Raw genomic sequence first — 27,801 nt, 5'->3', positions numbered from 1 at the left:
TGAGGAGCTGTTAAGCAACACCGCACACGGGGACTTCAGAGAGACCAGCAGCCCTGAGGTGTGTGAGCTTCTGAATCAAAGCCATAATCATATATATGGTAACACAAAGGGCATGAACTTTGAGGAGAACTGGTCAGGAAATGAGTTTCATGGCTCCAGGCCAGTGGTTTGTTTCCAGTGGTGCACAGCCAGAAGGAGTCCAAGTTCAGGGATTCCCTTTAGGGGATTCACTTTAGAAGAACTTCAAATCAAAAACTTCTTCCGACACAGAAGATCGCCCTGTGTCCAGGTCCATTGCTTATATTCCTTTTCTTCCCCTGAGTGTGAAGATGGGATATCCATCCAAGGAGTTTGCTGATCAAAGGCACAGATTTTTAGTAGGCACTTTCTGAATGTACAAATAATTATCAGAGTCCTCAAATACTTTCTTAAAACGGAGAAGCACTTCAGCTCTGTGTGGCTGGGAATAACTGGAAACACCACCTCTGCCACACTGGCCAGACCAACAGTGTCTTCTGCCTGGAGAACCTACAGAACAGGATCAACAGCATCTAAACCACAGCTCCAGTTCAGACAAGCGATGGGAGGGCTGACATGATCATCACTCCCAGTTGGTCACTTCAAAATGTCATCCCTTAACCGGTGGCCTTTCTTTCTCCACTGTCCCTCCTCTGTGTAGCTGCATCTCATATTAAATCATTTCTTCATCAAATGTGAGTACTTACTGTAGCTATTAGCGATGTATCAAGCTGTAGCCATCAACTGTGGTGTAATCAGGCTCACCTGAAACACAGAGCACAAAAAAATTAGATCTGCTCATGAGAAGTGCTCATTACAAGACTTTACGCAGGACAGAAACACCATGCACTGGCCACCTGTGTTAAAGGTATGGGAGGTAGGGGGGAATGAGACTCCAAGAGATGACTTGATTTGCCCAAGAGCCAAAGCAGGATCTCATTTTACCGAGTCCTGCTGCAGTATCCTGTGGGATATCTGAAAAACCAAGGACATGTAGTGAGCAACCCAGACTCAGACTATGTGGACTTAATCTGCATTTAACGCAAGAGGAATTCAAGGATGCTGCGAAGGTCGACTGCGGTTTGGAAGACATGAAACAAGCAGATTAAGAGGAAGAAACTATTGGCTTGCAATGTTGAAAACAAGATATGGGAGAAGCGGGCGGTGCGTGTGAACTATTGTTATGAACGAATCAGAATATCGCTAGTAGCGCATGAACAGCATATTGCCAAACATAGTTAACCAATTAGCGATAAGTTTATGCATGATTAGGAAGGCAAGAAACTATATTAACTAAGCTGTGTATGTAATAAACGGACATTCTGCTTGATCATATTGATCGTGTGCTGTGTCCGTGACTTCCGCGTCAGCAGGTGGCGCCCGAACAGGGACCCTCAGATCGGAGTTGGATTTTCTGACGAAACCGAGAACGGAGGGGGCGGAAGCCGGCCGAAGGTGAGTGCTGCCCCGGCACTCGGGAGACGCTAGCGCGAAAGGTGGAATCTCACCCTGATCAGGTGAGCGGCCGGGGAGGAGATGGGGGCTACCATGACAAAAGAAGAGTCAGCGGTGGTTAAGCTCCTCCAACATATCCTCTCAACGAGAGGTATAAGTTGTGACTCGTCTACTCTGAAAGCGTTATTGCTCTGGGCAAAAGGAAAGGATTTGATCCCCACGGTTGGAGTTGCCTTTGATGCTATGACATGGGAGAAAATAGGGGCAGAACTGTGGGAAGAAATAAGTAAAGGATCCAAAGAGACGAGCAAATTCCCCACTGTGTGGAGACTGATTAATGAAACTTTAAAAAGCATCGGGGAGGAGCGGCAAGTCGCTGCATCGGCATTTGCGGCTTTGACTCCAGGTGACGGGCTCACCTCTGCAACCAGTATGTTGTTTTCGGGTCCGACAATCCCTGCAGCGACCCCGGCCCGCGTTGCAGGAGGGGTCCGGATCCTAGCAGGGACTGCAACTGCAGCTCCCACCGCCACCGAAGTGCAGTCACCAGAAAAAAACGCTGCGGAGGCTACTCCACCATCGCCCGATGTACCACAGTCGGACCGCCCTCCGAGTTATGATGAGGCCGATCCACCAAATCGACCTCCCTCACCGGTGGCGACCACCTCACTTTACCCTCCTTTGCCACCAGGTGGCGAAGAGGAGGAGGAAAACAATGGTGTTCTAGAGGAGAAAGCTGAATTACAGGAATTGATAAAAAGACTAGAGACTTCAGAAGCGCGATTGGCGGCCCCGCCAGAAAACCCACCAATGTCACTGTCCGCATTATACCCAGGACGGTCAGCACCCAACGTTTTTGCTCCAACTAGGACACCGGTGGAAACTGGTGCTTTTCCGTCTTTGCCACCACAACAACCATCGGGGGGGGGGGGGATATTCGGGCAAGGGATGTTGGTGGGAGGAGTTGGGGATCCGTCAATGCGATGGAAAGGTGTTATCCGAGATGCCATGGTAGAGGGACAGGTTTTACCCATGGCTTTTCCTGTTGTAGTTGATAATAACGGGAGAGGTGTATGGGAAGCACTGGACTGGAAAATATTGAAAGAAGCGAAAAGCGCTGTTACTCAATATGGTTTAAAATCACCATATACTCAATCTATATTACAGCACATTTTTTCAGCACAGTTATTAACTCCTTATGATTCTAGAATGATTGTCCAGATGCTATTACCACCATCGCAACAATTACAATTTTTCCAACATTGGCAAACTGCCTGTGATAGGGCAGCTTCAATACCTCGACAACAAGGCGATCCGTTATTCGGAATCCAGGCTCAAATGTTAATGGGCGCAGGGCCTTATACGCGACCTGATTGGCAAGCGCAGTTTGCTACCGAGGCATTGCAGTTGAGTCAGGAGTTAGCTTATAAAGCTCTTATTAACGTGCATGATGAGAAAATTAGACCTGCTTTTACCACTGTAAGGCAGGGACCCACTGAATTGTACGGCAAGTTTATTGATCGTTTGCACGCTGCAATTATGGCTCATCCAGATATGGATGAGGGAATGAAAGTAAAGTTCTTAGATATGCTTGCTTTTGATAACGCTAATGAAAAAACAAAAAGAGCACTCAGTGTGTTGCCAAGAGGATCCAGCACAGGACAGTTGCTAGAGGCTGCTGAGCGAATGTTAGAACAAGAAAAGGCTACAGTTATGGCCGCAGCTGTAGGTGCAGCAGTGAAGCCGTTGGTATCAAAAAAGCAAGGGGGAAAAAAGGACAAGAAGTGCTTTAATTGTGGAAAACTAGGCCATTTTAAAAAAGAATGTAGGAGTCCAATTAATACTGAGGGTTGGAAAGAAAAATGGTGTACGAATTGTAAAAAAGATAATCACGACACCCAAGAATGTCGAAACTCGGGAAACACGGCACGGAGCGCGCCACACCCATGCGTGAAGACACAAGTGCAGGGTGCTTGGACCGCTGCGCAGCCGCCACAGCCAGTAGCGCCGGAGTGGACCTGGCAACAGCAGTAGACGTAACCTTAACAACGTCTGAGGTTAAATTAATTGATTCAGGTCAACAAGGACCTCTAGGGCATGGGTTGAGTGCATTGCTCATAGGCCGTTCTTCAATATCACGAAAAGGTATATTTATAGTACCAGGACTCATCGATGCGGATTTCTGCGGAACCATAAAGATTATGGTATATACCTTAACGCCACCACTTACAATACCAGCACAGTCTAAAATAGCTCAATTAATACCATTTCATGCGTGTGTCCCTAAAGCGCATTCAATTGTACGTGGGCATGGAGGTTTTGGATCCACAGGAGTACCAAATGTGTTATTAGCAATAGATATTGCCAAGGGAAAACCTGAAGAAAGGGTAACATTAAGACATCCTAATGGACAATCTTTAGTACTGTCAATGTTAATTGACACGGGGGCAGATGTAACTATTGTCCCTATCACAAAATGGCCTCGTAATTGGCCACTGGTACCTGCAGCTACCAGTGTTGTGGGAGTCGGGGGGGCACAATGCACGATGATTAGCAAATTACTGATAGCATTCAATTTTGAAGACGGTGCCACTGTTACCACAAGGCCATATGTAATGCACTTGCCTGTAGCTCTTATAGGTAGGGAAATATTATCCCAAATGGGAGCCAAACTTGTAACCCAGCATTTTTAGGAGCGGCCATGGTTGAGTAGCCCATCTTAAAACTCACCTGGACTACGACAACGCCAGTGTGGGTAGACCAGTGGCCGCTGAAACAGGAGAGGCTGCATATTTTACAAAATTTAGTTAAAGAACAGTTAGAAGCAGGTCACATTGTGCCTTCCACAAGCCCTTGGAACACACCCGTTTTTACCATCCCAAAAAAATCTGGAAAATGGCGATTGTTGCATGATTTACGAGCGGTGAATGCTGTAATGCAAAATATGGGGGCATTACAGCCAGGATTACCCTCCCCTGTGATGATCCCAGAAAATTGGGACTTACTCATCATTGATTTGAAGGATTGTTTTTTTACTATTCCTTTGCATCCTGAAGATGCAGAAAAATTTGCATTTACAGTACCATCAATCAATAAACAGGAACCGGCAAAAAGATACCATTGGGTGGTACTATCTCAAGGAATGAAAAACTCACCTACTCTGTGTCAAAATTTTGTAGCATGGGCCTTACAACCATTCCGAATGAAACATCCATTTTTACTAGTTTTTCACTATATGGATGATATCTTAATTGCTGGAGAAAAAATGGATGTGGAAGGAACTTTACAAAGGTTAATAGAAACCTTAGAACCGAAAGGTCTTAAAATTGCTCCAGAAAAGGTACAACGACAAAATCCATGGCAATATTTAGGATGGACAATTACTGGGAGCACAGTCAGACCACAGAAGATCATACTCAAAACAGACATTAAGACGCTCTCAGATGTTCAAAAACTAATGGGAGATTTACAGTGGGTAAGGTCAGTTAGTGGAATAACTAATGATGATCTAGCTCCCTTGATGCCTCTGTTGGGAACCTCAACCAGAGCCGATGAATGACGAAGCCTGACGAAGGAACAAGAGCAGGCATTGGATCACATTATAAAAAAGGTTTTGACAACAGTTGTACAAAGAAAAATTAGTGATTTGCCTTTGCAATTTTTAATTGTTAACTCATCACCCAACCGAAAACACTTAATAGGACTGATAATCCAAATAGATAGCCCACGCATCAACATTTTAGAGTGGGTATTTTTATCCTATCAGCCAAAAAATACCATCTGTACACGGATTGAACTATTAGCTAATATGATCATCAAAGGCAGAAGAAGGATTTGTGATCTGACAGGACAAGAACCTGAAACCCTGTTTGTACCTATAGCACAGAATTATTTAGATTGGCTTTTAGCAACATCAGAAATGTTTCAAATCACTTTAGCCGAATATCCAGGTACTGTAACCAATAACTATCCTTCCACGAAAATTCTGCCGCTTTTACAAAATCAGGACTTTGAAGACATCCCTTATAGATCAGAAGTACCAGTTGAAGGGCTTACAGTATTTACTGATGCTGGTAGAAAATCGAAACGAGCTGCTATTGCTTGGTATGACAATAATCAATGGAATCATCAACTTCTTACAGGTCATACCACCGACTCTTTACAAACCCTCGAGCTGAGAGCGGTGTTATGGGCCTTTCAACGCTGGCCCGACAAACCTCTAAATGTAATTTCAGATTCGCTCTACGTAGTAGGAACGGTACAGCGCCTAGAACGCGCTATGATCAAATCACTGAAGAATAACACCTTATATATGTTATTAATGCAACTTTTATTTTTATTGAATCAACGCACTAAACACTATTTTGTGACACATATTCGTAGCCATCAATTTGATCAAGGCTTGTCGATTGGAAACAACATAGCCGACAAGTTGGTTGCTACCATCTGGAAAAATCAAAATATTAACCTGTTTGAGCAGGCCCGTTTATCTCATGAATTTTTACATCAATCTGCAAAAGTATTGGCGAAACAATTTGATTTAAAACTATCAGATGCCCAAGGCATCGTCCAATCCTGTCCTGCCTGCCAAAAATCAGGATTCGGTTTAGGTCTTGGGGTCAACCCTCGAGGTCTGGGAGCCCTACAGTTATGGCAAATGGATGTCACCCACATCACAGAGTTTGGACGGCAAAAATATGTACACGTTAGCATTGATACTTATTCGCATGCAATCTGGGCCACTGCTCAAACAGGGGAAACAGCCAAACATGTTGTAAAACATATGTGTGCAGCCATCGCTGCTTTGGGGATTCCTCAAGAGATAAAAACAGATAATGGTCCTGCATATATCTCTAAAACATTCGAACATTTCTGCCACTTGTGGGGCATTCGCAGAATCACAGGCATACCACACTCTCCTACAGGACAGGCGATCGTAGAACGCGCACATGCTACGTTAAAATCGCTGTTGCAAAAACAAAAGGGGGGAGAAATAGCCCCTGCTGAACGTCTTGCAAAAGCGATTTACGTTTTAAATTATTTATGGTTAACAGGGGACCGTGAATCTCCTCCAATTGTTATACACCATATGTCATTTCAATCGGGAATACAGAAGATCGATTCAGTATCGGTAAAAGTACGATATCGTGACTTAAAAACTGGAGAATGGAAGGGTCCTGCAGAAATTAAGATGACAGGTCGAGGATATGTTTGTGTTTTGACAGACGAAGGTCCGAGGTGGGTGCCTAGCCGCTGGGTGAAACCATGGAGAGAAGAGTCGGGACCACAACAGGAGTTACCATGATAGGTTTTCTCACGTCATTCCTCTCCATCATTGGTAGTGGTCACTCATGGATTTCAGTACAACCACGTACAAATGTTTGGGTAACTCTAGCTAATAAAACAGGGCAAGATTCAATCTGTTTAGCGGCAGCAAATGCAGGCAACCCATTTATGACATGTTTAGTGGGGACTCCGACTGGCGGTAAAGGGTGGGAGTATGTTTGTAACTCCTCCACCATCAGGCATGCATGCAGAGATATAGCTAACGACGTCAATGATTTTGAATATTAAAAAACAAACCCACAGATCTTGAAGAAGTATTGAAAAATATTCAAAGGATTGTAAGTCAGATTTAGATTTCTGGACAGCAGATAAAACAATTGTAGAAAGACTAGCTCTTTAGGTTTTAATTCATGGTTAGCTGGGTTAGGCATTTCAGGTTGGGGAAAAGATCTAATTATCCATGGGTTTATATTATTATTGGGATTATTATTATTAACTATACTTATATTAAGATGTGTTTTTAAATATTGCATGAAAGCCGTGGAGCGTATGATGAATGGAGTCTGGATTGCTCAAAAACAAAAAGGGGGATTTGTGGGATATCTGAAAAGCCAAGGACATGTAGTGAGCAACCCAGACTCAGACTATGTGGACTTAATCTGCATTTAACGCAAGAGGAATTCAAGGATGCTGCGAAGGTCGACTGCGGTTTGGAAGACATGAAACAAGCAGATTAAGAGGAAGAAACTATTGGCTTGCAATGTTGAAAACAAGATATGGGAGAAGCGGGCGGTGCGTGTGAACTATTGTTATGAACGAATCAGAATATTGCTAGTAGCGCATGAACAGCATATTGCCAAACATAGTTAACCAATTAGCGATAAGTTTATGCATGATTAGGAAGGCAAGAAACTATATTAACTAAGCTGTGTATGTAATAAACCGACATTTTGCTTGATCATATTGATTGTGTGCTGTGTCTGTGACTTCCGCGTCAGCAGTATCCCATCACTAAAGTGGCACTGGGAATGATACAGCTTGTGCTGCTGAAGCAGAGAAGGGCCCAAACTGCAGAGACAGGTGGGATCCCAAGCTTAGACATCCTTAAGCTTCAGAAATGCCTACACACAGGGCTTTGATCAGAACTTCTCCTGGGTGAAACCTTGCCTCCAAAGTCAGCGCCCAATTTCCCAGCATCTTTCAGTAGGGACCAAACTTACAGCAGGAGCTTCACCTAAAGCAATCCCTTTAGAGAGCTAAAGCTCATGTTCTGATGGGGAGGAGCAAGAGCAGAGAGTTCCTCTGTGGGGCCAGAAACCCCATAAGGGAGGTAACTCACCTGGCGCGCTGGTCGGGGTGGGTAGAGGTCCCCTCCTGCACAGAAGGAAACACAGAGCTGAGGAACTGCATGGCTACGGGACTCCCGGTGCCCTGGTTCTGCGCTCCCCAACTGCCCTCCCAGAGCTGGTGGGAGGGCAAGAGGTTTGGCCAGCCTGGGCTTTATGGAGACCTGGTACCAAGGCATGTTTTGGTGGGCTCACCAACGACAGCCTGCATGGCAAACACAGGAATTGAAGCTGATACAGTGGGCGAGAGGAAGAAGTAACCAAAAAGCACTAAGTTGAGGAAACATTCACAAGTGGGCCTCAGGGCATGCCTTTTTACATGCCTTTGCCCAGAGTGAGACATCAGTAAGCCATAATTGGCCATGACTCCTCTCCTGACGTGACAGCCAAAGTGGCACACTCATCTTTAGCAAGAGTCTTTGGCCCTGAATCCTCATCTTTCCCCTGGCAGAAGCATCCTTCACCCTGTCCTCCCTGCCCAGCTTCTGTCCCAGAGAGTGAATTTGGCTCTGCTGTTCCTCCCTCTACCCACACATGCTTTTAACTGATCCATCTCTCCTCAGATAGACAGACCACATGGAGAACCATGCAGGGAAGCCCAGAAGGTTTCATTTTGGTATCAAAGGCTGCTCTAAAAGGGAGCTCAGATTGTTCCCAGAGAGAGCAAGACATGAAACTGCCTTGCTTTTCTGCTGTCCGAGTACCACAGCTGCTCACCTCAATGCAAAGGCCTTCTGGAAGAGGCTTGACACAAGAAAAAATGAGCACACCCTCACCACAAGCACTTTCAGAATAATATTCCCACCCATGAGAAGGGAGAAATGACCCCAAAAGGGGGAGCAAAAACCTCTGACTGGGCTTGAGGGGGTCCTTGAAGAACTTATAATAGGCAGCACATTGGCATAACTTAGGACCTGAGGGCACGGCAGGAAGATATGCCAGGGGAGGTTTAGTTTGGACATTAGGAAAAGGTTCTTGACCCAAAGGGTGGTGGATCACTGGAACAGGCTCCCCCGGGAGGTAGTCATGGCGCCAAGCCTGACAACATTTAAGAAGCATTTGGACAATGCCCTCAGACATATGGTGTGAATTTTAGGGTTGTCCTATGCAGGGACAGGAGTTGGACTCGATGATCCTTGTGGGTCCCTTCCAACTCAGGACATTCTATGATTCTATGATAACTCCTGCTGTGGAGAGTGATGGACTACATAGCACTGGAAATATTTTCCTCTAATACTCACAAGTCAAGCCTCCAAAAGACTGAAAGCAACAAAATATGCTTTTTTTGGGGGGAGAGTGTAATTTGCAATAGCAATTGCAATTCTACATGTTATGTCCCTTACCTCGATATAGGTACAGGAGCCGGACTTCTCACAGGAGTTGCATTTCTCTGTGCATTATAGTAGTTTTCATAAACAACAGGAGCTAGGAAAAGTTAACAACAGTAAAGTACAGACCTTTTATAAGCATAAACTACTTGTCAACACCAACATTCAGCTGCTAAGTCTTTCCTCTCTCTGGGAAAATGCCTGATCAGGAAATTAAAAGTTACAGAAAGGGGAGATGATCTTCAGGGGCTGGTGATAAGTGGCAGAGACTAGTGCTGCATGCCAGTGAATGAAAGGAGGGATGCTGCAAAATCAATGTTTTTTGCATCCAAACTGATGCTGATCAAAGTAGCAGCTCCATGAGAAGTACAAGGAAGTCAGCACTACTTCATGAGATTGTACTGAGCTTACCTGGAGCCAAACTTCCAGTTTTGCATAAATTTACAAAAAAAATCAATATCCTTCTCAATGCTGCACATTTCTAAACTCTTGCGGATTTCCTCATATTTCTGCAAAAGGGAAATAAAAAGCATTTCTATACATTAGGTCAAAAAACAAGAGGGTTTTTTTCCAATCATTTATTGGGGTGAAAACCAGGAAACAAGCTTCAATGGTAGGGGAATCACAGAATCATAGAATCATAGAATGGTTTGGGTTGGAAGGGACCTTTAAATGTCATCTAGTCCAACCCCCCTGCAATGAGCAGGGACATCTTCAACTAGATCAGGTTGCTCAGAGCCCCCTCCAACCTGACCTTGAATGTTTCCAGGGATGGGGCATCTACAACCTCTCTGGGTAACCTGTTCCAGTGTTTCACCACCCTCAAAAAACGTGGGAATCCCAGAGGCAACCTCATCCACAAGAGCTCTGGCCAAAACCTTCTGCCTGCACACTCATGCTGGTGTCTGGTGGCCAATCAAGGGCCACAGCCCAACTTGGACATGATACAGCTCAGTGCACAGGAAAGCAAACTGGGCTTTGCTTTCCAAACAGAAAAATGAGGATTTTCATTTGACGTACCTCATCATTCTGGACGCAGTCCTGGGAGAGCTGGTTGACATGAAGCCAGAGGGTGTTGCAGAAGTAGTTGATCCGCTCGCACTCCTGAGTCTCAAAGAACTGTAACGACACAGACAAAATGGCCCTAACATCTTTAAAACGAGAGCAAATCTCTTTTATCCTGAATGTTTCTCATCCCCAAGTGCCACTACAAAGATGACTGTCCTCAGTGAGGCGCAAGTGGTGGTGGTCTCCCGCAGGAAACATGGAAACCACAAGTCCTCCAGCTCGTCCAGAGGAGAAATCATCCCTCTACGCAACCAGGTATTTCAAAGATGAGTGTTAAGCTCGGGAAGGTCTGCAGGACTGATGTGGAAGAGGTCACCCAGCACACCGCTCCCTCTGGGGAGACCAAGCCAGCTTCTAAAGGCAGTGCATGTTCCCTAGGCACCCCATGGTTCTGTGGTCCCAGCTTATTTCCCTCCCACAGGTATGGAGCAATAAAAAAGCACTGGGGATGTATGAAAATAGAGGTGCATTGACTGGCTGCTCTTCTCCCTCTTTCCTGCCCAGTCCTTTTCCAAGCAGATTTAAACCCAAGTCTTTTGAAATCTGCTGTCTAGTATATCTCAATTTCATGTGCCTTTATACATTTCCAAGAAAGATAACCTTTCATCCCAAGTGTACATATGCACTTGTTATGAGTTATGACCTTTGCAACACACTGAGGGGAAAACCTCCACGTGATCTCTCTGTGGAAGTGAAACTACTGCTTTCCATGCCCTACCATCAGAGAGGCTTCCAGAGACCCCAGACATCAAAAGCACACCAGCACTGAGACACTGATGCACGCCACACATAACAGACAGCAAATTCCATTTCAAACGGAAAAAGTAAAATAGAGGCCTGATGAGAAGTAGCTTGGGAAGGGATCGGCACAGCTGGGAATGGGAAGGCAAGCTTGCAGAAAACCTGGGATAACACTTCAGTCTCTACAGTCCCTGTCCATCTCTCGTCACAGATCACAGGCGGCTGCAAGACACAGGTCAGCAGCAGAGCAGGTGCACAGTCCTCTCGCCACCAGCTCTGGACTTACCTAGCACACGCTTGCTAGACCACTTCACTATGAGACAGTCTACTTTAGGCTGATACAACCACTCGGAAGGGGTTCCCACGCTACTGCGTGGTCTGTGAGACACAAGGTGAAGGGCTCCTGGCACACAGCGTTCACGTAGAGATGGCTTCACCCAGCTTGCATCCCCAGCCTGCCACCAGCCTCTGTTGCAAAGTCATTTAAAGTCTTTCAGAGTTTCAGACAGTCTGCTAGGTGTTGTTGCAGCTGTAGGACATATTGGCCTTGAGTCGCCGAGTATGCAGAGGTGACCACAGCTGTTCAAGACGATAGCCACACCAAACATGAAAGCAGGTAATGGGCAAAAATGTCACTACTTTGACTCTGTCAATTTTTAAAGGTGGTGGAAGAAAAAATAAAAATTAAAAAATAGTGGAAAACTTGAAGTAGTGAGACCCAGAAGCCAAGCGTGAGACACACACAGGGTTAGCTGCAACACATCCTGCTGCTTCACTGCCAGGGGAATACAGAGAAGGCAAATCCCCGGGAAAGTCATGGAACGGATCCTCCTGGGGGTCATCACGAGTCAAATGAAGCATGTGCTTGGGAAAAGCCAACATGGCTTCACCAAGGGCAGATCGTGCCTGAGAAATCTGGTGGCCTTCTATGATAAAGTGACCTGCTCGGTTGACAGGGGGTGAGCGGTCGACATTGTCTACTTGGACTTCTCCAAGGCTTTCGATACGGTTCCCCACGGCCTCCTCCTGGAGAAACTGATGCGTTATGGCCTGGACAAGTAGTCTGTGCGGTGGGTGAGGAATTGGCTGACAGGCCGTACCCAAAGGGTGGTGGTAAATAGCTCTTTTGCAAAATGGCAACCCATCACAAGTGGGGTCCCCCAGGGATTGATATTGGGCCCAACGCTATTCAATATCTTCATAAGTGACCTGGATAATGGGATCAAGTGTAGCCTGATGAAGTTTGCAGGTGACACCAAACTGAGTGGGGAAGCAGACACTCTGGAAGGGAGAGCCACCCTGCAGGAAGATCTGGATAGGCTGGAAGAGTGGGCTAACAGGAACCTTATGAAGTTTAACAAGAAGACAAGTGTAAGGCCTTGCACCTGGGAAAACATAATGCAGGAGTGCAGCTCAGACTGGGATCCACCTGGCTGGAGAGCAGCTCCGTGGAAAGGGACCTGGGGGTCCTGGTGGACAGGAAGCTCAATATGAGTGAACAGTGTGCTGCTGTGGCCAAGAAGGCCAATAGGATGCTGGGTTGCATCAACAAGGGCATCACCAGCAGAGATAAAGAAGTCATTACCCCTCTCTACTCAGCGCTTGTCAGGCCACACCTGGAATACTGTGTCTAGCTCTGGTCCCCGTTATACAAAAAAGATGTGGACAGGCTGGAGGGGGTCCAGAGAAGGGCCACCAAGATGATCAAGGGTCTGGGAAGCCTGCCATATGAGGATAGGCTGAGAGAGCTGGGCTTGTTCAGCCTTGAGAAAAGGAGGCTTAGAGGTGATCTCATCACCATGTACCAGTACTTAAAGGGGAGCTACAAAGAAGATGGAGACTCCCTTTTTACAAGGAGTCACATGGTGAGGACAAGGGGTAATGGGTACAAGTTACTCCCAGGGAGATTCCGATTGGACACGAGAGGGAAATTTTTCACAATGAGAACAGTCAACCATTGGAATAATCTCCCCAGGGAAGTGGTTGACTCCGCTAAGCTGGACACATTTAAGACTCAGCTGGACAGGGTGCTGGGCCATCTCGTCTAGACTGTGCTAGAAAGGTTGGACCAGATGATCCTTGAGGTCCCTTCCAACCTGGTATTCTATGATTCTATGAAATCTGCGCCGTCCCTGACCCCTGCATCGAGGGGTGGACATCCAGAGGACCACACTGCCACGTGAAGGCATTTTGGGGCATTTACCTCGCAAGCTTTGATGTGCTCTTTCTGCCATTCTTCCTGGATCTTCTCCAGTGTGGTAACGCTCTGCTGGTAACTCCTGTCTGCGAGAGAAATCACATTGTCATCTGATTAACATTAATTAAAAAAACCCCTTCGCTTGAAGGTAATATGGGAAGCCTGAAATGACTGGGACATCAGGGAGAAAGCAGCAGTAATGCGTGAGCTCGGCTGTGGGTGGGCACTGCAAGGGGATGCAGAGCCACACAGCAAGGCGGAGGGTCCTGCCGCAGGGAAATGGTGGGAGCAGCCTTGGTGGGGCCATGCAGGCCTCTCCAGGGCAGGTGCCTACCTCCAGTATCTTGGGCATGTGTTCCTGAGAAGCCATGCCTGACCCAAGAGCCAGAGCTTGCCCAAGAGCCATGCTATGGCTTCATAACCCCCCTGCTCCCCTCGCCCTCCAAACACTGCATTTCCATGCTCACCAGAGTCCTCCAGAGCCGATTTCATCTGAGCAAGCTTCAGGAGCAGCTGCCAAAAATGGGAGAGAGAAGAAAGGTAGAGGAGAGCCCTGGCACTGCAGCCCAACTGGGGAACATCACCAGCCTTCCCATCTGTGGGAATAAATGAGATTGTGTTTTACTTTGACGAGATGCAGCTGTGCCCTTGAGGCTTGTTACAAACAAGTTTGTGAAACTTAGAGGCAGAAAAATAAGGATGATGAAGAACCAATAAGCAAAGCTGAAGAGACTCGTGGACACTAGATCATATTATAAAAGGGATAGATTGTAAAATAAAGTGTCCTCGTCTAAACTCATATGCGGAGTCCGTGTTTAATTGCCACAAATGGTGACCCGTCTCACCCCAAAACCCAGAGCTGGGAGAAGAGCCACGGGGCAGGAGAGCTGCAAGGAGAGACACCCCTTTCTCCCCCTGCCCCACGGCGACCCACCTCTTCGTACCTTCTCCTGCTGCTTCTGCGTCACCAGGTTTGCGTTGTGGTGCACAGCCTGTTCCGCCTCTTCCTTATCCCTGCAGCGCTGCTCGTAGAGCCTCTTGGCCTAGGAGAGCCACCAAACGGGGCAGGAGCATGTCAGCAAGCAATGAGATGCAAATACAGCTCACGTGGGAGGCTTTGGAGGAAAGCACAGCCTACGAGTGAAGAGGTGGACACAGGCTGCCAGCAGAGCAGAGGATGGCATGCAAGGTCTCAGATGCCCTGCTGCTTGGGCAAAACCAACCTCACAAGACAAGTTGCTCTTTGTTTGGGATGAAAAGCTCATGGCAATCGAGTCCATGACATCTAAATCACTCGTATCCAACCCTGCAAGGCTACCACTGGCCATGTCCCTGGCGTACTCTTCAGTTTTTCTGAGCACACCCTGCATACCACTTGTGCAGACACAACGTTGAGAGTTGCAGCAGAGGAGGAAGACCCTCGCATTTAAGTCTGCCCCAGCACTGTGCATGTGCATGTTAGCAGCGTTAACCCATATGGCAAGAAACAGCAGCATGTTTGCTTTACCTCCATGGTCTTCTTGTACTGCAAATTCCTGTTTTTGTGAATTGCCTCCATTATCATCTCTATCTGTGAAGACAACAGACCTGGAGTCAGCACGTCATTGACCATCGAAGCTCCAGGATGGACTACATGACTTAGGAAAGGAAGAGGCATGGACCAGATTGAGATGGGTTTAAGGACCTTTGTCCACCCAAAGCATCTTCACAAAACCCATCTTTTATGCTTCTATCTAAGCCTCCGCTTGTGTATGCAAAGGAGCTCTACAAATGAAATCCTAGCAATATATAGTACTGTATCATCTCCATAGGGTCTGGCAAAATTGGGAAGCCCGCTCCCCTCTGCTAGGTCCAAACCAACCCCTGGTTGTAGCAGTTTTCCCTCATTTTCCAGACAAAGGAATCTCAAGCCAGAAGAAGTTAAAAGGCTTGACAATTTTAGCAGACCCTATGGAGATCATATAACACTATATATATGTTTTAAAAACATTCCTGGTTGAGGCTGGCGTCCCTGGAGCTGAGCCCCTGCTATAGCTGGCCCCAAAAGGCACCCAAAGGAGAAGACGTGGCGGTGAGAAGAAGGAAGTCGGAGGCTGCTGCACAGTTCACCAACACGGTTGCAACACATAGGAAGGAGCTCAAGACTTCCTGGCAGCGGCAGGCACCGGGGGCATGGAGGGGGCTGGGGCACGGTAGGAGACACCAGCCAGGAGCAGCCCATCGCTGGGGCAGGATCAACACCCTGCAGCAAAGGCGCATGCTCCCGTGGTGCCTGACCTTTTTCTGATGCAGTTTTTGCGTTTCCCTGAAGTCCTCCATTTTCTTTGCTTCCTCCCGAAGGGTTTGTGCCAGCTGGATGTGACCTTGCCCCACATCATTGTCTATCTCTAAAAAAAAAAAATTAAATATATATATATGTTCCTAAAAAGACTGCGTTGCTCAAGTCAACTGTTGTAGCTGACATCAAACTGACCCAGAGATCCCACATCATACATCCCCTTGCGGAAACACGTAAAAGCAGCAGCACTTTTGAAGCTGCCTCCAAGGAGCGCCTGCCTATGTAAGGAGCTATTCAGGATCAGTCCTGCTGGAGCCTGCCCTTCAGTTTAAGAAAACTCATATCAAGAGAAGTTATTCAAACAAGCACAGTCACATCTCCCCCTCATCCAGATGAATTCAGGCACGTTTCAACACATCGCACCCTGAAGCAGCTGTCTGAAGGAAGCATTGCTCCAGGCTAGCAGACAACCAACTTGGGGCACAGAAAAACTAATGCTAAAAAAAATCTCAGGCTCATCTTGCTGAAGGTGAGCAGCCATACCGTGAAACACCACCCCAGCAAGCTTATCAAGGGAGCTAAGCCAAACTGTAGCTCACGATTCAACCCCCAGAGCTGTTTCAAACCCGCAATTATTAATAGTCAGCTGCTGCGACAGCAGAGCCTTGTTAGGGAGGTCCGCCAAGGTACAGGGCAGCAGACAAACCTGGCTGGGGTGGAGGGTGGACTCGGCACAGGATAGCAGAGCACTAGCCCTCAGGGTACAGGCGGGCTGTGACACGTGGCAATGAAGGGACAATATAAGGTGTCCAAAGCATCATCTTTTAAATGCTCTGATTACTGCGTATGCATGTGAAGAGGGCAAGGCGAGCCAGTCCAACAAACTCCAGCTGAGCTTCCCATGCACATCTTCTGATGTACAATGCAAACACGACCTCTGAGGTTTATTTACCCTCTTTACACCTCTGGCTTTTTCCCTCTCGGTGAGTATAACACAGCTCGCTTGGTTTGAGATCAACTTTACAACTTTCTGAACATTGGATGCTATTAAAAATCCTGACTTTCATGACAAATGTTTCAGGCAACCTCCTAAAAGTATCATTTGGGACATATGAACACCTTCTACATGGTGCATTGGCCAGTGGTTGGAAATGCAGGGAACTTTTCTCCCTATTAATATTGTACAATAAAGATTTCAGAAACATTTTATGTGACACCTCAATATAAAACTGTAAATAAATGATCAGAGAATATCAGACCAGGCATGTATAAAGTACAGAAACAAAGCAGGAAGCAGAAGGTGCCAAGAGTCACTGAGGAAATGGAGACCCACTCATGGAGCCAACTGTAGCAGCCACAGCACCCCTGTGGGGTGGTAACACTCTGGGCTTTGAAGATTTTCATGGTTTGAGTCAAGGAAGTACCTGTACTTCCCTCTGGCCACAAAAACAGTCAGGAGTAGACCCAAGGTCTCATGATCCTCAGCCCTCTGCTGAACTGCCAGCCCACATCTCGCCTGAGCATCTATGATGCTTTGGTTAGTCTACAGCTGGTGGGAACTTGATGGAGTCCAACTTGTTTATTGGCAAAGGCCAACCCAACTGTGCACTGTTCATTCACAAGACCGATTTCAGATCATCTTCTGGTAGCATCTCAATCACATTTCAACACTGTTTTGTCTCTCACAGCCTCCTTCCTTCTCCTCCTCCTTCGTTGCTCCAAGTAAGGACACCCATAAAAGCAAAACACACACAGGACTGTGAACTTACTTCAGCTCTGTCTGCCCACAGGGCTGCTTCTTTGACAAGTTAATGAGCTCTTTGACATATTTTTCTTCTATAATTGCCCTGTTGAGAAAAGAAAGAAACGAGAGGAAGTTCTCATTTCAGAAACTGGTACTTATTTGCAGCAGAGGCCAAGACCTGCTCTTGACACCCTCCCTGTCTTCTGACCTGCTGTAAACTAACTGTGGACAATTGGCTGAAGGAAGACTGTTGTTTGCAGTTACCCACTATGAAAACACTTTGTTTTGCTGTGTCTGTGGTCCTGATGCATTGCTCTCCCCATCTCCCCATGGCCGATGGGTGCAAAGACCACCTCCGCAGGAGATAGAGGACGAAGCAGCCAGTGCAGCTGGTGGCTAGATGCAGCCAGGTGAGTCACCTGAGTATTTTTTAGCTCAGTTTCCTATGGGAACAAGGCTTGTGCAATCACACGTTTTCTGTATCTCAGCCATCAGCGTCTGTTGGTCCATCCACACAAAGTAATTTTGAAGCTGTTTTAAACCAAATGTGACAGAAGGGAGTAGGCACCTCAAAGACCACTCAGCCACCATACATGCACCCCAATGCTCAGCTGGGCCATTTCAGCCCTTCAGGACTTTTTAAAATGAGGCAATAGGTACTCTCTCCTGCCTGCCTCTGGTCCTTAGGGAGAACACCTGAAGAAGAGGCCACATATTGTGAGGTAACATAAATAACACCTTTGAGAGATCACATTGTCCTCCCCTCTGGGAAGAAAGGCGTGGGGGGAAAGAAAGTCTATGTGTTGCAGTCTAAGAACAACCAGCTTTCTGCAGTTGCTTTGAAATCTGTACAGACAACCAGGGCTGGACTTGCTTGGTCAAATGTAGATATCTCCATCTGGGCAAGCTGCCCTAGCTGTCTGCAGTCAGTGGAGAGAAATAGGTACTGCTAGAGGCTTGCATTAGAAGGTCTACTGGATAAAATAAATAGCTTCCTAAAATGCCCGTATCTCTAATGCAGATGCAGATGCCTATGTTGTTGATTTCTAGAGTTTGGCAGTGGGGTTCACCTAACTTAACTCTTTAAAAACTCCAAAAGCTTGTAGGGAAATAGAAAAAATAAAGATTATAAATTGATTTTTTTCCTCTGTCTAACAATATTCCCATGAACTTCCTTTTGAGACAAAGCATCAAATCCAACAGGCATGTTCTCCATGGCTGGGACCATGTAACAGCCATGCTGTACATGGAGAACTGGGCCATGTTCAGAGAGGGGTGCCAGTAGCAAGTCCAGGTCCAGCCTTTCCTCCTGGCTAGACATGTTGGCGGGAACCTACACCTCCTTCAACAGCAAAGAGGAACAGGGCACAGGGTGTGGAGGAGGTTTTTTGCACTCTCTCCGTTGTCACAGATGAGTGGGACACGGTTCTCAGGGCTCAGTGGATGGTTCCTTAGGCAGCTGGCAAGCTCAAATTTTCCTGGAACATGGGATTACAGCCTAGACAGATGTAGGTGCATTAGACACTTTTAACTGCAGGTTCTCCTCCTCTTCATCCCCGTTACATTTATTCCAGGCTGTTTTGTACCAAGTCTTGTATTCAGAGGTCTGTTTTCTCCAGTTCTCAATACCAAAATTACATTAATTCATGGTTGTTTTACGACGCTCTTCATATTTAGCTGTTGCTAACCAGGTGAAGCATAAAGTCAAAATACAAAAAAACCTCTACTTAGGTCATATCCTCTGATTAATAAACACACTATCTAATGCTACTACTTCTTTTTAACAAAATCTGTGGGCTGTCCATAATGTACAAAGACAAATTCGGGACAAAGCTGTGCCTCTCCTATGCCAAGGTCTTCACCTGATCTTCTGCAAGCTGAACTGCAAGGTGAACTTCATGGGAGAGCGTGTGGCCTGGGCAGGCCACCAACAGCTGCAAACACATCAGTACAGATGTCTGGCAACATGTAAGACTGAATTATTAAACTGCTCCTGATTCCTCTTTCTTTTTAACAGACAGTTCAAAATGTGAGCATCAAGCCCTGGGCACCATCGCTACCTTGCAGCTGAGTATTCCTGGGCATGGACTTCATACCACAGCATCAGCCATGCAAGGAAAGGACAGCATAAGAAAACAAGTTCCTCATCAGTCAAAAATCAAAGGTATTTTAACATAGCAGACACTTAAACATGACAGAAACCAAACTGGGAATACAAGGAGTGGAAGTAGTGCCACCGCCTCACTTCCCAGGTTCAACCCAACCCATTTTCAGAGGCAGCTCCATACCTTTCCTTCAAAAAGTCTTCAAACTCTTTGCAATTCTTCCTGCCATCATTCAGATGTTGAATGATGCTGTCGTAGCCAACTGTGCTTGTCAGATCCGTACTCTGAGAACACAAGAACAGGAGTCACATCCCCGTCAGTGCAGTCCACGGCCACTGCCACCTCCAGCGGCATTTGCACAAGTGATGGCTCAGCTGGGAGCAAGCGTGCAAGTGCTTCTTTATGAAATAATATCTTTTTCTTTTAGGCGTGGGAGAGGCTCCAGAATTAAAACAATGGTGACAATTTGGGACAAGGCACTTCCATGACTTTCAGAAAACAGAAGAGCTCAGTCCTACCACATCCTATTGCTCCCCCCTAGCCTAAGCACAGCTGGCCCCACGGCACATGGCATCTCCTCCTAGGAGCTTAGCTGTCAGCTCTAACTTAATGAAATCAAACAATGAAAACCCTCCAAGTCTCTAGATACAGCCTGTCTTACTACTGCTCCTCCCAGTTTCTGCAGACATGGAGATGGATCTTGGTTAGTGCTGACTTGCCATATTCTGGGCATCACCCTCACGTCTGGCTGTAGGAGCCTACATCTGGGCTGAAGGTGAATTTAGCAGACCTTTCTGCATGGGATTGCTCAGCTATGGACTTCCCTCGCTGCCTCCACAGAAATGTACGGATGCACCCAATGACTGCTGCTGCAACAGCCTTCTATTTGGCCTTGCGAAAAGCAACCCTGTTCCACTCACATCAAATCAAAACACCACTGCAAAGATCATTTCCCTAAGTACCAGGTCCTCCCCCACCACTGCTGTATGCCCTCCAACACATCACACAGGACTAGCTTCTTCACTCCCCACAAAACATCACAGCCATGGAGAGGTCCTTCCTCCACCACCCACAGGGCCAAGTCCCATCTTCCAACCCAGGGCTCTCAGCACCGTAGTGCCACTCACACTTCCCATAGACTTCTGAAGGATCAGTTCTTTCCTTCAAATTACTTCTTAAAAACATATATTGTACTGATGCTTATTAAAAAAATAAAAGAAAGATACATGCAGCAATGATGTAGGTGGGCTAGGATGAAGGTTGACTAACTCTGCCCCATTCTTTCCTCATACCAATGCCTGGAAGTACCTTAGGACAAAAAATGGATTTTTGCCCTATGACTGTTGAGGATTTACCACCATGGAGACCTGGGCAAAGAAAGCAGGGCTCCTAAGTGCTATGATAATACAAAGAGATGCTCTGACCATGAGCTCCCCTTCTCTGGAAGAAGCCTGAAGCAGATGCAGGGAGCTGAGCAGAAGGTGCTACCTGTTGTCTTCTGCAAAGAGGACCAGTCGGTGTTGCATAGAACAGCACGTATGGGAGAAAAAAATATAGGGAAGGAGGCTGCAGAAAGGAAGCAATGGTAGGAGCAGATATGAAACTCGGGGAAAGGAAGCAAAAGCCACAAACAGTTCTTAAGAAGCTCAAAGAGGAATAATGTCAGGACAGAGAGATTCAGGAAGTGGTTTGAAGCCAGGATGAGAGTATGCAGAGAACTGGCATGAAAGTGTGGGCAGCAGAAGGGGGGATTTCTCGGGAGTTTGTACCCGGTGCAAGAAATGAGGAGGAACAGGGCTGGTATTTGTGATAAATGAAGGATTTAATTATGTGGACTTCCCTAAAGAGTTAAGGACTTGAATGTCAGTGGCCAGAAAGCAAGAAGTGAAGCAGAGATCTGGTGGAGTGGGACCTGCAGGAAATCCCCAGGTATCCCAGATCAGCTTTGCTCTGTCTATGGCATGCATGGGAAGAGAGGACTGTGGAGCAGGACCTAAGCAGAAATCAAAACAGTTTCTGTTTCTTTACAAAGCACAAACATCCCTCCAAAAAGTGCTTATTACTGATAAACCCACAACAAGTTCTCAGTTTGCATCACATCTTTGCTAATTGGGTCTGTGAAAAAGGAAATCAACCAACACCCCCAGGTCCTTTTCCGCGGGGCAGCTCTCCAGCCACTCTTCCCCAAGCCCGTAGCATTGCATGGGGTTGTTGTGACCCAAGTGCAGGACCCAGCACTTAGCCTTGTTGAACCTCGTACAATTGGCCTCAGCCCATTGATCCAGCCTGTCCAGATCCCTCTGTAGAGCCTTCCTACCCTCAAGCAGTCTGTCCCAACCTTCCCAAAAATGAAAGGTTTGGGGCACTGCACTGCTCACGGACCATCACTTGAAAGATCTTTATTTATGCAGAGCTCTTAGTATCTCTCCTCAGCCTTATCTGCTCAGAGAAACACAGCAGAAGCTGGATGTCTATTTTAGTAGTTGGAAACACCGTGCAACAATAAATGGCTATGCTATTCCTCCTCGCAGTCAGTACAGCCTCAAAATCACTCAGGGTCCTGCAGAGGTTGCTGAGACCAAGAAAAATGCTTGTGCTGGTGCCTGCAGGGAGCAGGATGAGGAGAGCAGGAGATGCTGCAAGAGGCTGCAGTTCCTCCCCATCCCATAACCATGTGGGTACAACAGGACAGACAAAACTCATCGCAGAGAGGAAGAGGACTCACTGCAAATTCACCCATCTGAGAATGGCATCCTGCAAAAAGCAGCTTTTTGATTAATAATTTTCCATTTGAAGTTTCCTCCCTGCTATGCCAACACATCTACCCTGCTCATCCCAGAGACGCAGAAAGCAATGGACCATCCCACCTCAATGCAATTAATTCTTCCCACAAACCTCACCTTGTTCCTTTCAAACGACGACCCGAGGATTTCATAATGCTGCTGATAAACTCCTCCAAGCCAGTCCCCGTTTAGAGAAGGACAAGCAGGACCCCAGGGCTGGCAGCCCCCCCATCCCCCGACAGCAGGGACACAGAAAAAAGGAGTTTATCCCCAGCCAGCCTCATGAGGCTAAAAAAAAATCATGGCAATGAAGAAGAAATACAGCCAGTCACAGCCCTGACAAAATACCATCCATAACCCATGGCAGCGGGTTCCTTTGCAGACACCGGCACTCCCTTGCTCTGCAGCGAGGGGCAAAGCATTTCCTTTCCCCCATGCTTCATTTCTGCCATTGCAAAAAGAGATGCAATAGCTCTTTCCTATGCGTTGGAGGGTAAATAAGTGTTTTCAGATACTTTACCACGTGCTTTGTTAGAAAATTAAATATGCCAGTACAGCTTTTACTGCAGATGACTTGCCTGAGCCACGGATTGTTTTAGCAGCATCACTTTTTCTTGGCGTGACAAATAAATATTTGAGAGTGCCTCAAAGATTTAGATACCTAAGTCTTATTTTAAAAAATTGCTTGACCAGACCAACCTCAGTGAGAGTCAGCAGTTCTCAGTCTTTAGCATCATTTGTGTATTGTTTTAATGTTTTACCAAATGCTTCTTTTTAATGCACCCTGGAACATACTGCAGAGAGCAGAGCTATTACTTTGGTCTCATTAAAAGCAAAATGACTGAGAATCCACTCTCCAAGTTGCAAGCTGTTAGCCAATAGATCAGACATAAAGTGTGTTTTAGCATTATCATCATTTCTGTTTTTCCCCACAAAGTTTTACAGGTGCCTACAAGGACCGAATGATGAGACCCAAAGCTTTGCTGTTGGGTTCCTCGAAATACTCTGCAAGAGCAGGCTTGGAGAGAACCAAGCACATACCAAGAAAATGATTAAAGTGAAAGAAGAGACCTTGTAGAGTGAAAGAAGAACAGCAGGTTGCAAAAACAAATGAAAACAAAACCCCACATTTGCTCAACTTGCAGCAATTGCTACAGGCAGGGCAAGAGGAAACAAACATGATCTTTGGCATATTTTTATTTTTGCACAGCTCTTTTGCAGGCAGCTGCAGGCGGCACAGGCTGTGGGAAGGAGCATTCAGGGAAACGCTGGCCCTCACATGCAGCTTCAGGCATCTCTAGACTTGAGCCCCTGGGCGAGCAGGAGCTGTGGTAGGATGCAAAAGAGCAAACCCCTTTATTTAAGGGAATTTATCATCTTGTGCTGAGACCTAAGAACATGAGCAAACTCAAATGCAGAGAGCAAACTTGCAATGTGCTTTCCTGACACAGCGCATCATGAGCATCACGCCATGAACTTTGGCAGGGACCAGGTTCCAGTGCAGGAAAAGACAGACACATGCACCCCACCGAAGAAACCAGAACTGCCAGGGTTTAAAGCTAAATCAGTTCCCAGATGAGGCTTGAGGCACAGCGCCACTGCCCCAGCAGAGCAGGGGGGGCTGCAGCTTATCCCCACAAAGAAATTCGGCAGTTGCCGTTCAGAACCCGCCACATTTCAAAGCTGGAAGCTACAGTACCAAAACCAGTTCAGCTTTTGGGTGTTTGGTTATTTTTTAGACTTTGTCCCATCAATTGGAGCATCCCTCCCCTGGAGCCCTCCCAAAATCTCCTCTTTCCCATCGGGCTGTCCTGACCACTGTGAAATCACTTGCTTCGGCAAAGAAGAGTTCTCCTTCCCTTTTTGGCTTAAGTGAAGTAATTTAAGAGGAAAAATTGCAGGAGGAAGTTTGCGCTCTTTCACAGCACTTAACAGCAAACCAAAGCTGGATGAGCAGCCCTCCGCACCTCATCTAAATTTGTTTTTTTATGGCCATCTCTCGTTCTGCCCCTCCCTCCCCAGCCCTCGCAGCTGATGCACAGTCACCGGTACATGGCGTGGAGACTGCTTGGGGTGGTACCTGCTTTTTCCATGGGCCAAACAACCGCAGCGGGGCCTCGATCTCTCCACTGAGTCACGTCCATCACGCTCCCATCCAACCTCCGCCCCAGCTGCCTGCCCCAGGCATGTCGGTCAGGGTGGAGTTGAAGCACACAGGCTTCAGAAAGGAAAAAGCCAAGCAAAAACCCTGGCAACACCAATAGTTTTAGGCTCAGCAAGAGGATTATTCAGTAAATAGACCTGTTTGCTATAAAAGGGACCAGGCAGGCATGAGCAACCCATGCAATGTCCCGGCTCCTCCTCACCTTTGGGGCTTGGGGCAGCTCCTGCCCCAGTATTTTCTCCCACCGAGCCCCCTCCTCCAGGATCCTCCTTCAAAAAGCACCACGCCACAGTGGGAGAGGAACAAACCAGCCAGAGCTAGCCGAAGCCAGTCCTGCGGTGAGGACCTCTTCTTCAATCCAACGTGCAACTGAAGCATGACAAACCATGTCTACTCAGCTCTCCTGGCATCACAGTTATTCCCCCCAGCCTGGGGGATGCTGCCACCACCCTCACATCCCTCCTCTCCTGCACATTTGCAAAGCAAAGGGAGCACTGTGGAAATTTCTTGGGCAACAAATAGCTGAGAGACAGCTGCCAGATGCAAAGCTGGCTTTATTTTCCAAGCCGTGCTTGATACCTATATGGGATTTACAGATTTGACAGCGTTATGCCAGATAACATGCTAATGATGCTGGGCGAGCCTGGTGCTCTGCATTTACCCTTCTTATTCCACAACACACAGCAGCCCCAAACCCGGCGCCCGCTCCTCCTGGGGCCCACGCACCTTTGCCCTGTCCTGCAAGATGGGAGCTGCTTCCCAGGCATTGTATGGGAAACCCTGAGCATTGCCATTCACAGATGGGGATTTTCAGCCCCGAAAGCCAAAATTTTGTAATTTATTTCCTGGTTGCCGGTACCTAGAGTGAGGGCCCATGCACCAAGAGGAACTGAGCAGCCACAGTGCCAATGCTCTGCAGCACATAAGTGGCTATTCAGCACTTCTCCATTCCCAAAAGCACAGTTCAGACTCAAAAGAATAAATTGCAGCTTTCCCCAAACCATGGCTTTTTCTCAGCAGCCAGCAGCAGCACACCGAGAGACTCGCTCCTAGTCCAGGATTAGCTCAACATCAAAAGACCCTTTTTGGCCATGGTGCCTCCAAGTAGTTCACTGGTGACCAATTAATATTATCAAACCCTCAGCCTGGCACTGACTTCCTCCAACAATGCAGCAGCAGCTCACTGGGGTGTATTTTGGCTGCACAGGGCAGGTTGCAAAGCCACAGCTCTCAGGACACGCGTGGATGGGCAGCGCCTGCTGGGGGATGCTCAGAGCCTTCAGCAAAGGCACCCCAAGGACCACGAAGGCAGCTTTGGAGCCAACTCTGACCAGAGAGGGGTGATCCCTCCCGACTCAGCTGTGATCCCCCGCCTCCAGCTGTGACCCCCCCCATCTCCGGCTGGGTCCTACCCCGGTTCACTGTGCCCCCACTCACCCAGAAGTGGTCCCTGAACCGCACTTCGCACATGATGCCACCGCTCCCGGTGCTGCCCTGTCTGGCTGGTCCCACCCCACGGCGCAGTGTCCCCACCCAGCCCCCCCCCATGGCTACATCCACCCCACCAGCTGCGTGGAGCTTCACTATGCACTCCTGGGTCTCTGTGGGTTTGGGGACCGGGGCGTGCTGCTGGAGAGGGCACCTCTTCCCATAGTAGGTGGAGGAGATCGGTGGGGATGCAAGGCACAGTATCGCAGCACCACAGGGAGAAACCCACTAGTGATGGTCAAACCCAATTGACCAACACGGTTTCATGAAGGAAACATGGAGCAGAGGGTAAGCAACATGACTGGTCGCTGCACAGCCGTGCCCCTGTGACCTGCAGCACCTTCCCCACCTGGCTTGGCCAGAGGTTACTGGAGTATTTTTGGGAAGGTTTCACAACTCTGTTCTTATCCATAGTTGATTAGGGGACACTACCTGAGACCAGACATTGGGTGAGCAACCTTAAAGCAGTTCTTAAAAAAAGATGAAAGAAGATGAGAGATGTTGTGTGCTAGAAAGCCTGAATCACACCACTGCCCTAGTCTGTTGCATCTGCTTTAACATAGGATGTCGTGGTTTAACCCCAGCCAGCAACTAAGCACCACACAGCCGCTCGCTCACTCCCCCCACCCCAGTGGGATGGGGGAGAGAATTGGAAGGGTGAAAGTCAGAAAACTCGTGGGTTGCGATAAGAACAGTTTAATAATTGAAGTAAAATGAAATAGAATAGTAGTAATAGTAATAATAATAATAATATAATAATAACATACAAAGCAAGTGATACACTATACAATTGCTCACCACCCGCTGACCGATGCCCAGCCTGTCCCCGAGCAGCAATTGCTGCCCCCCAGCCAACTCTCCCCAGTTTATATACTGAGCATGACGTCATATGGTATGGAATAGCCCTGTGACCAGTCTGGGTCAGCTGTCCTGGCTGTGCCCCCTCCCAGCTTCTTGTGCACCTGGCAGAGCATGGGAAGCTGAAAAGTCCTTGACTAGGGTAAAAGCACTACTTAGCAACAACTAAAACACCAGTGTGTTATCAACATTATTCTCATACTAAATCCAAAACACAGCACTATACCAGCTACTAGGAAGAAAAATCAACTCTATCCCAGCCAAAACCAGGACAGTATCCACCCCTTATTCCATACCATCTACGTCATGCCCAGGTCTTACACTTTCCAATACATTCCAATTAATCACCACCACTTTTCCAGCCTTTTGAGATATATACACACACACACACACACACACACACACAGAGATATAATTTCCTTAGTCTATAGGCTATCCCTCTAAAACATTGGTTGAGTTCATTTAGTCCATGACTTTGGGCTTCATCTGTCATAACAGCCTTTCAGGGCAGGAGAGATGGTGTGTGGTGTTGGACTGTTGCATGCTGAAGCCATTTCGGGTTCTATCACCTCTGCACTTTGCTCGGTTTCCTCAAAGTTCATTCTTCATTAATTTGGGTGATTCTTCCTGTATACTGTTGATATGGCATATAGCAACCATAGTAGTGATGACATCCAGTATTATATAGCAACTAACATTATACAATTCAGTTCATTGGCTATTTTCACCCAAAATCAAATCCCCTTGAGGTACACATCGGACTTCCCCATCCTCCCGCATCACCCACCAAGTGCACCCAGGTCCTTGAGCAAAAGCAATCCCACGAATGGGTTTACCTTTGCCTAAGGCGGGAATAACCCAGACTGTCTTCCCCGTCATATTTTTTATGTGCACTACAGGGACTTTATCCCCCTCTACAGTACGTAAAAGTTTTGATTGGGC

The 27,801-nt window shown here is 47.2% G+C and overlaps 1 protein-coding gene and 1 pseudogene across 2 annotated transcripts in view; one reads left to right on the top strand and one right to left on the bottom strand.

Moving 5' to 3' along the window:
• Positions 1–27,801, top strand: part of LOC309601921 (HAUS augmin-like complex subunit 1) — a 303,238-nt pseudogene that overhangs the window by 246,746 nt on the left and 28,691 nt on the right. The gene's annotated exons all lie outside the window — the stretch shown is intronic.
• Positions 734–25,983, bottom strand: LOC309601684 (proline-serine-threonine phosphatase-interacting protein 2-like; the record flags this gene model as incomplete). Its single annotated transcript, XM_082334852.1, is given in 15 exon segments — positions 734–783; positions 8,099–8,133; positions 9,449–9,530; positions 9,845–9,884; positions 9,886–9,942; positions 10,454–10,552; positions 13,446–13,525; positions 13,907–13,952; positions 14,384–14,482; positions 14,947–15,009; positions 15,717–15,853; positions 15,856–15,860; positions 17,487–17,564; positions 19,750–19,850; positions 25,951–25,983. Coding segments are annotated over 15 exon segments (1,005 nt in total).

This window comes from Platalea leucorodia (assembly GCF_965183815.1).
Source record: "Platalea leucorodia genome assembly, chromosome: W".
Classification (NCBI taxonomy): domain Eukaryota; kingdom Metazoa; phylum Chordata; class Aves; order Pelecaniformes; family Threskiornithidae; genus Platalea; species Platalea leucorodia.
The sequence above is the reverse complement of the archived record's forward strand: the minus strand, read 5'-3'. Positions and strand labels throughout refer to the sequence as shown.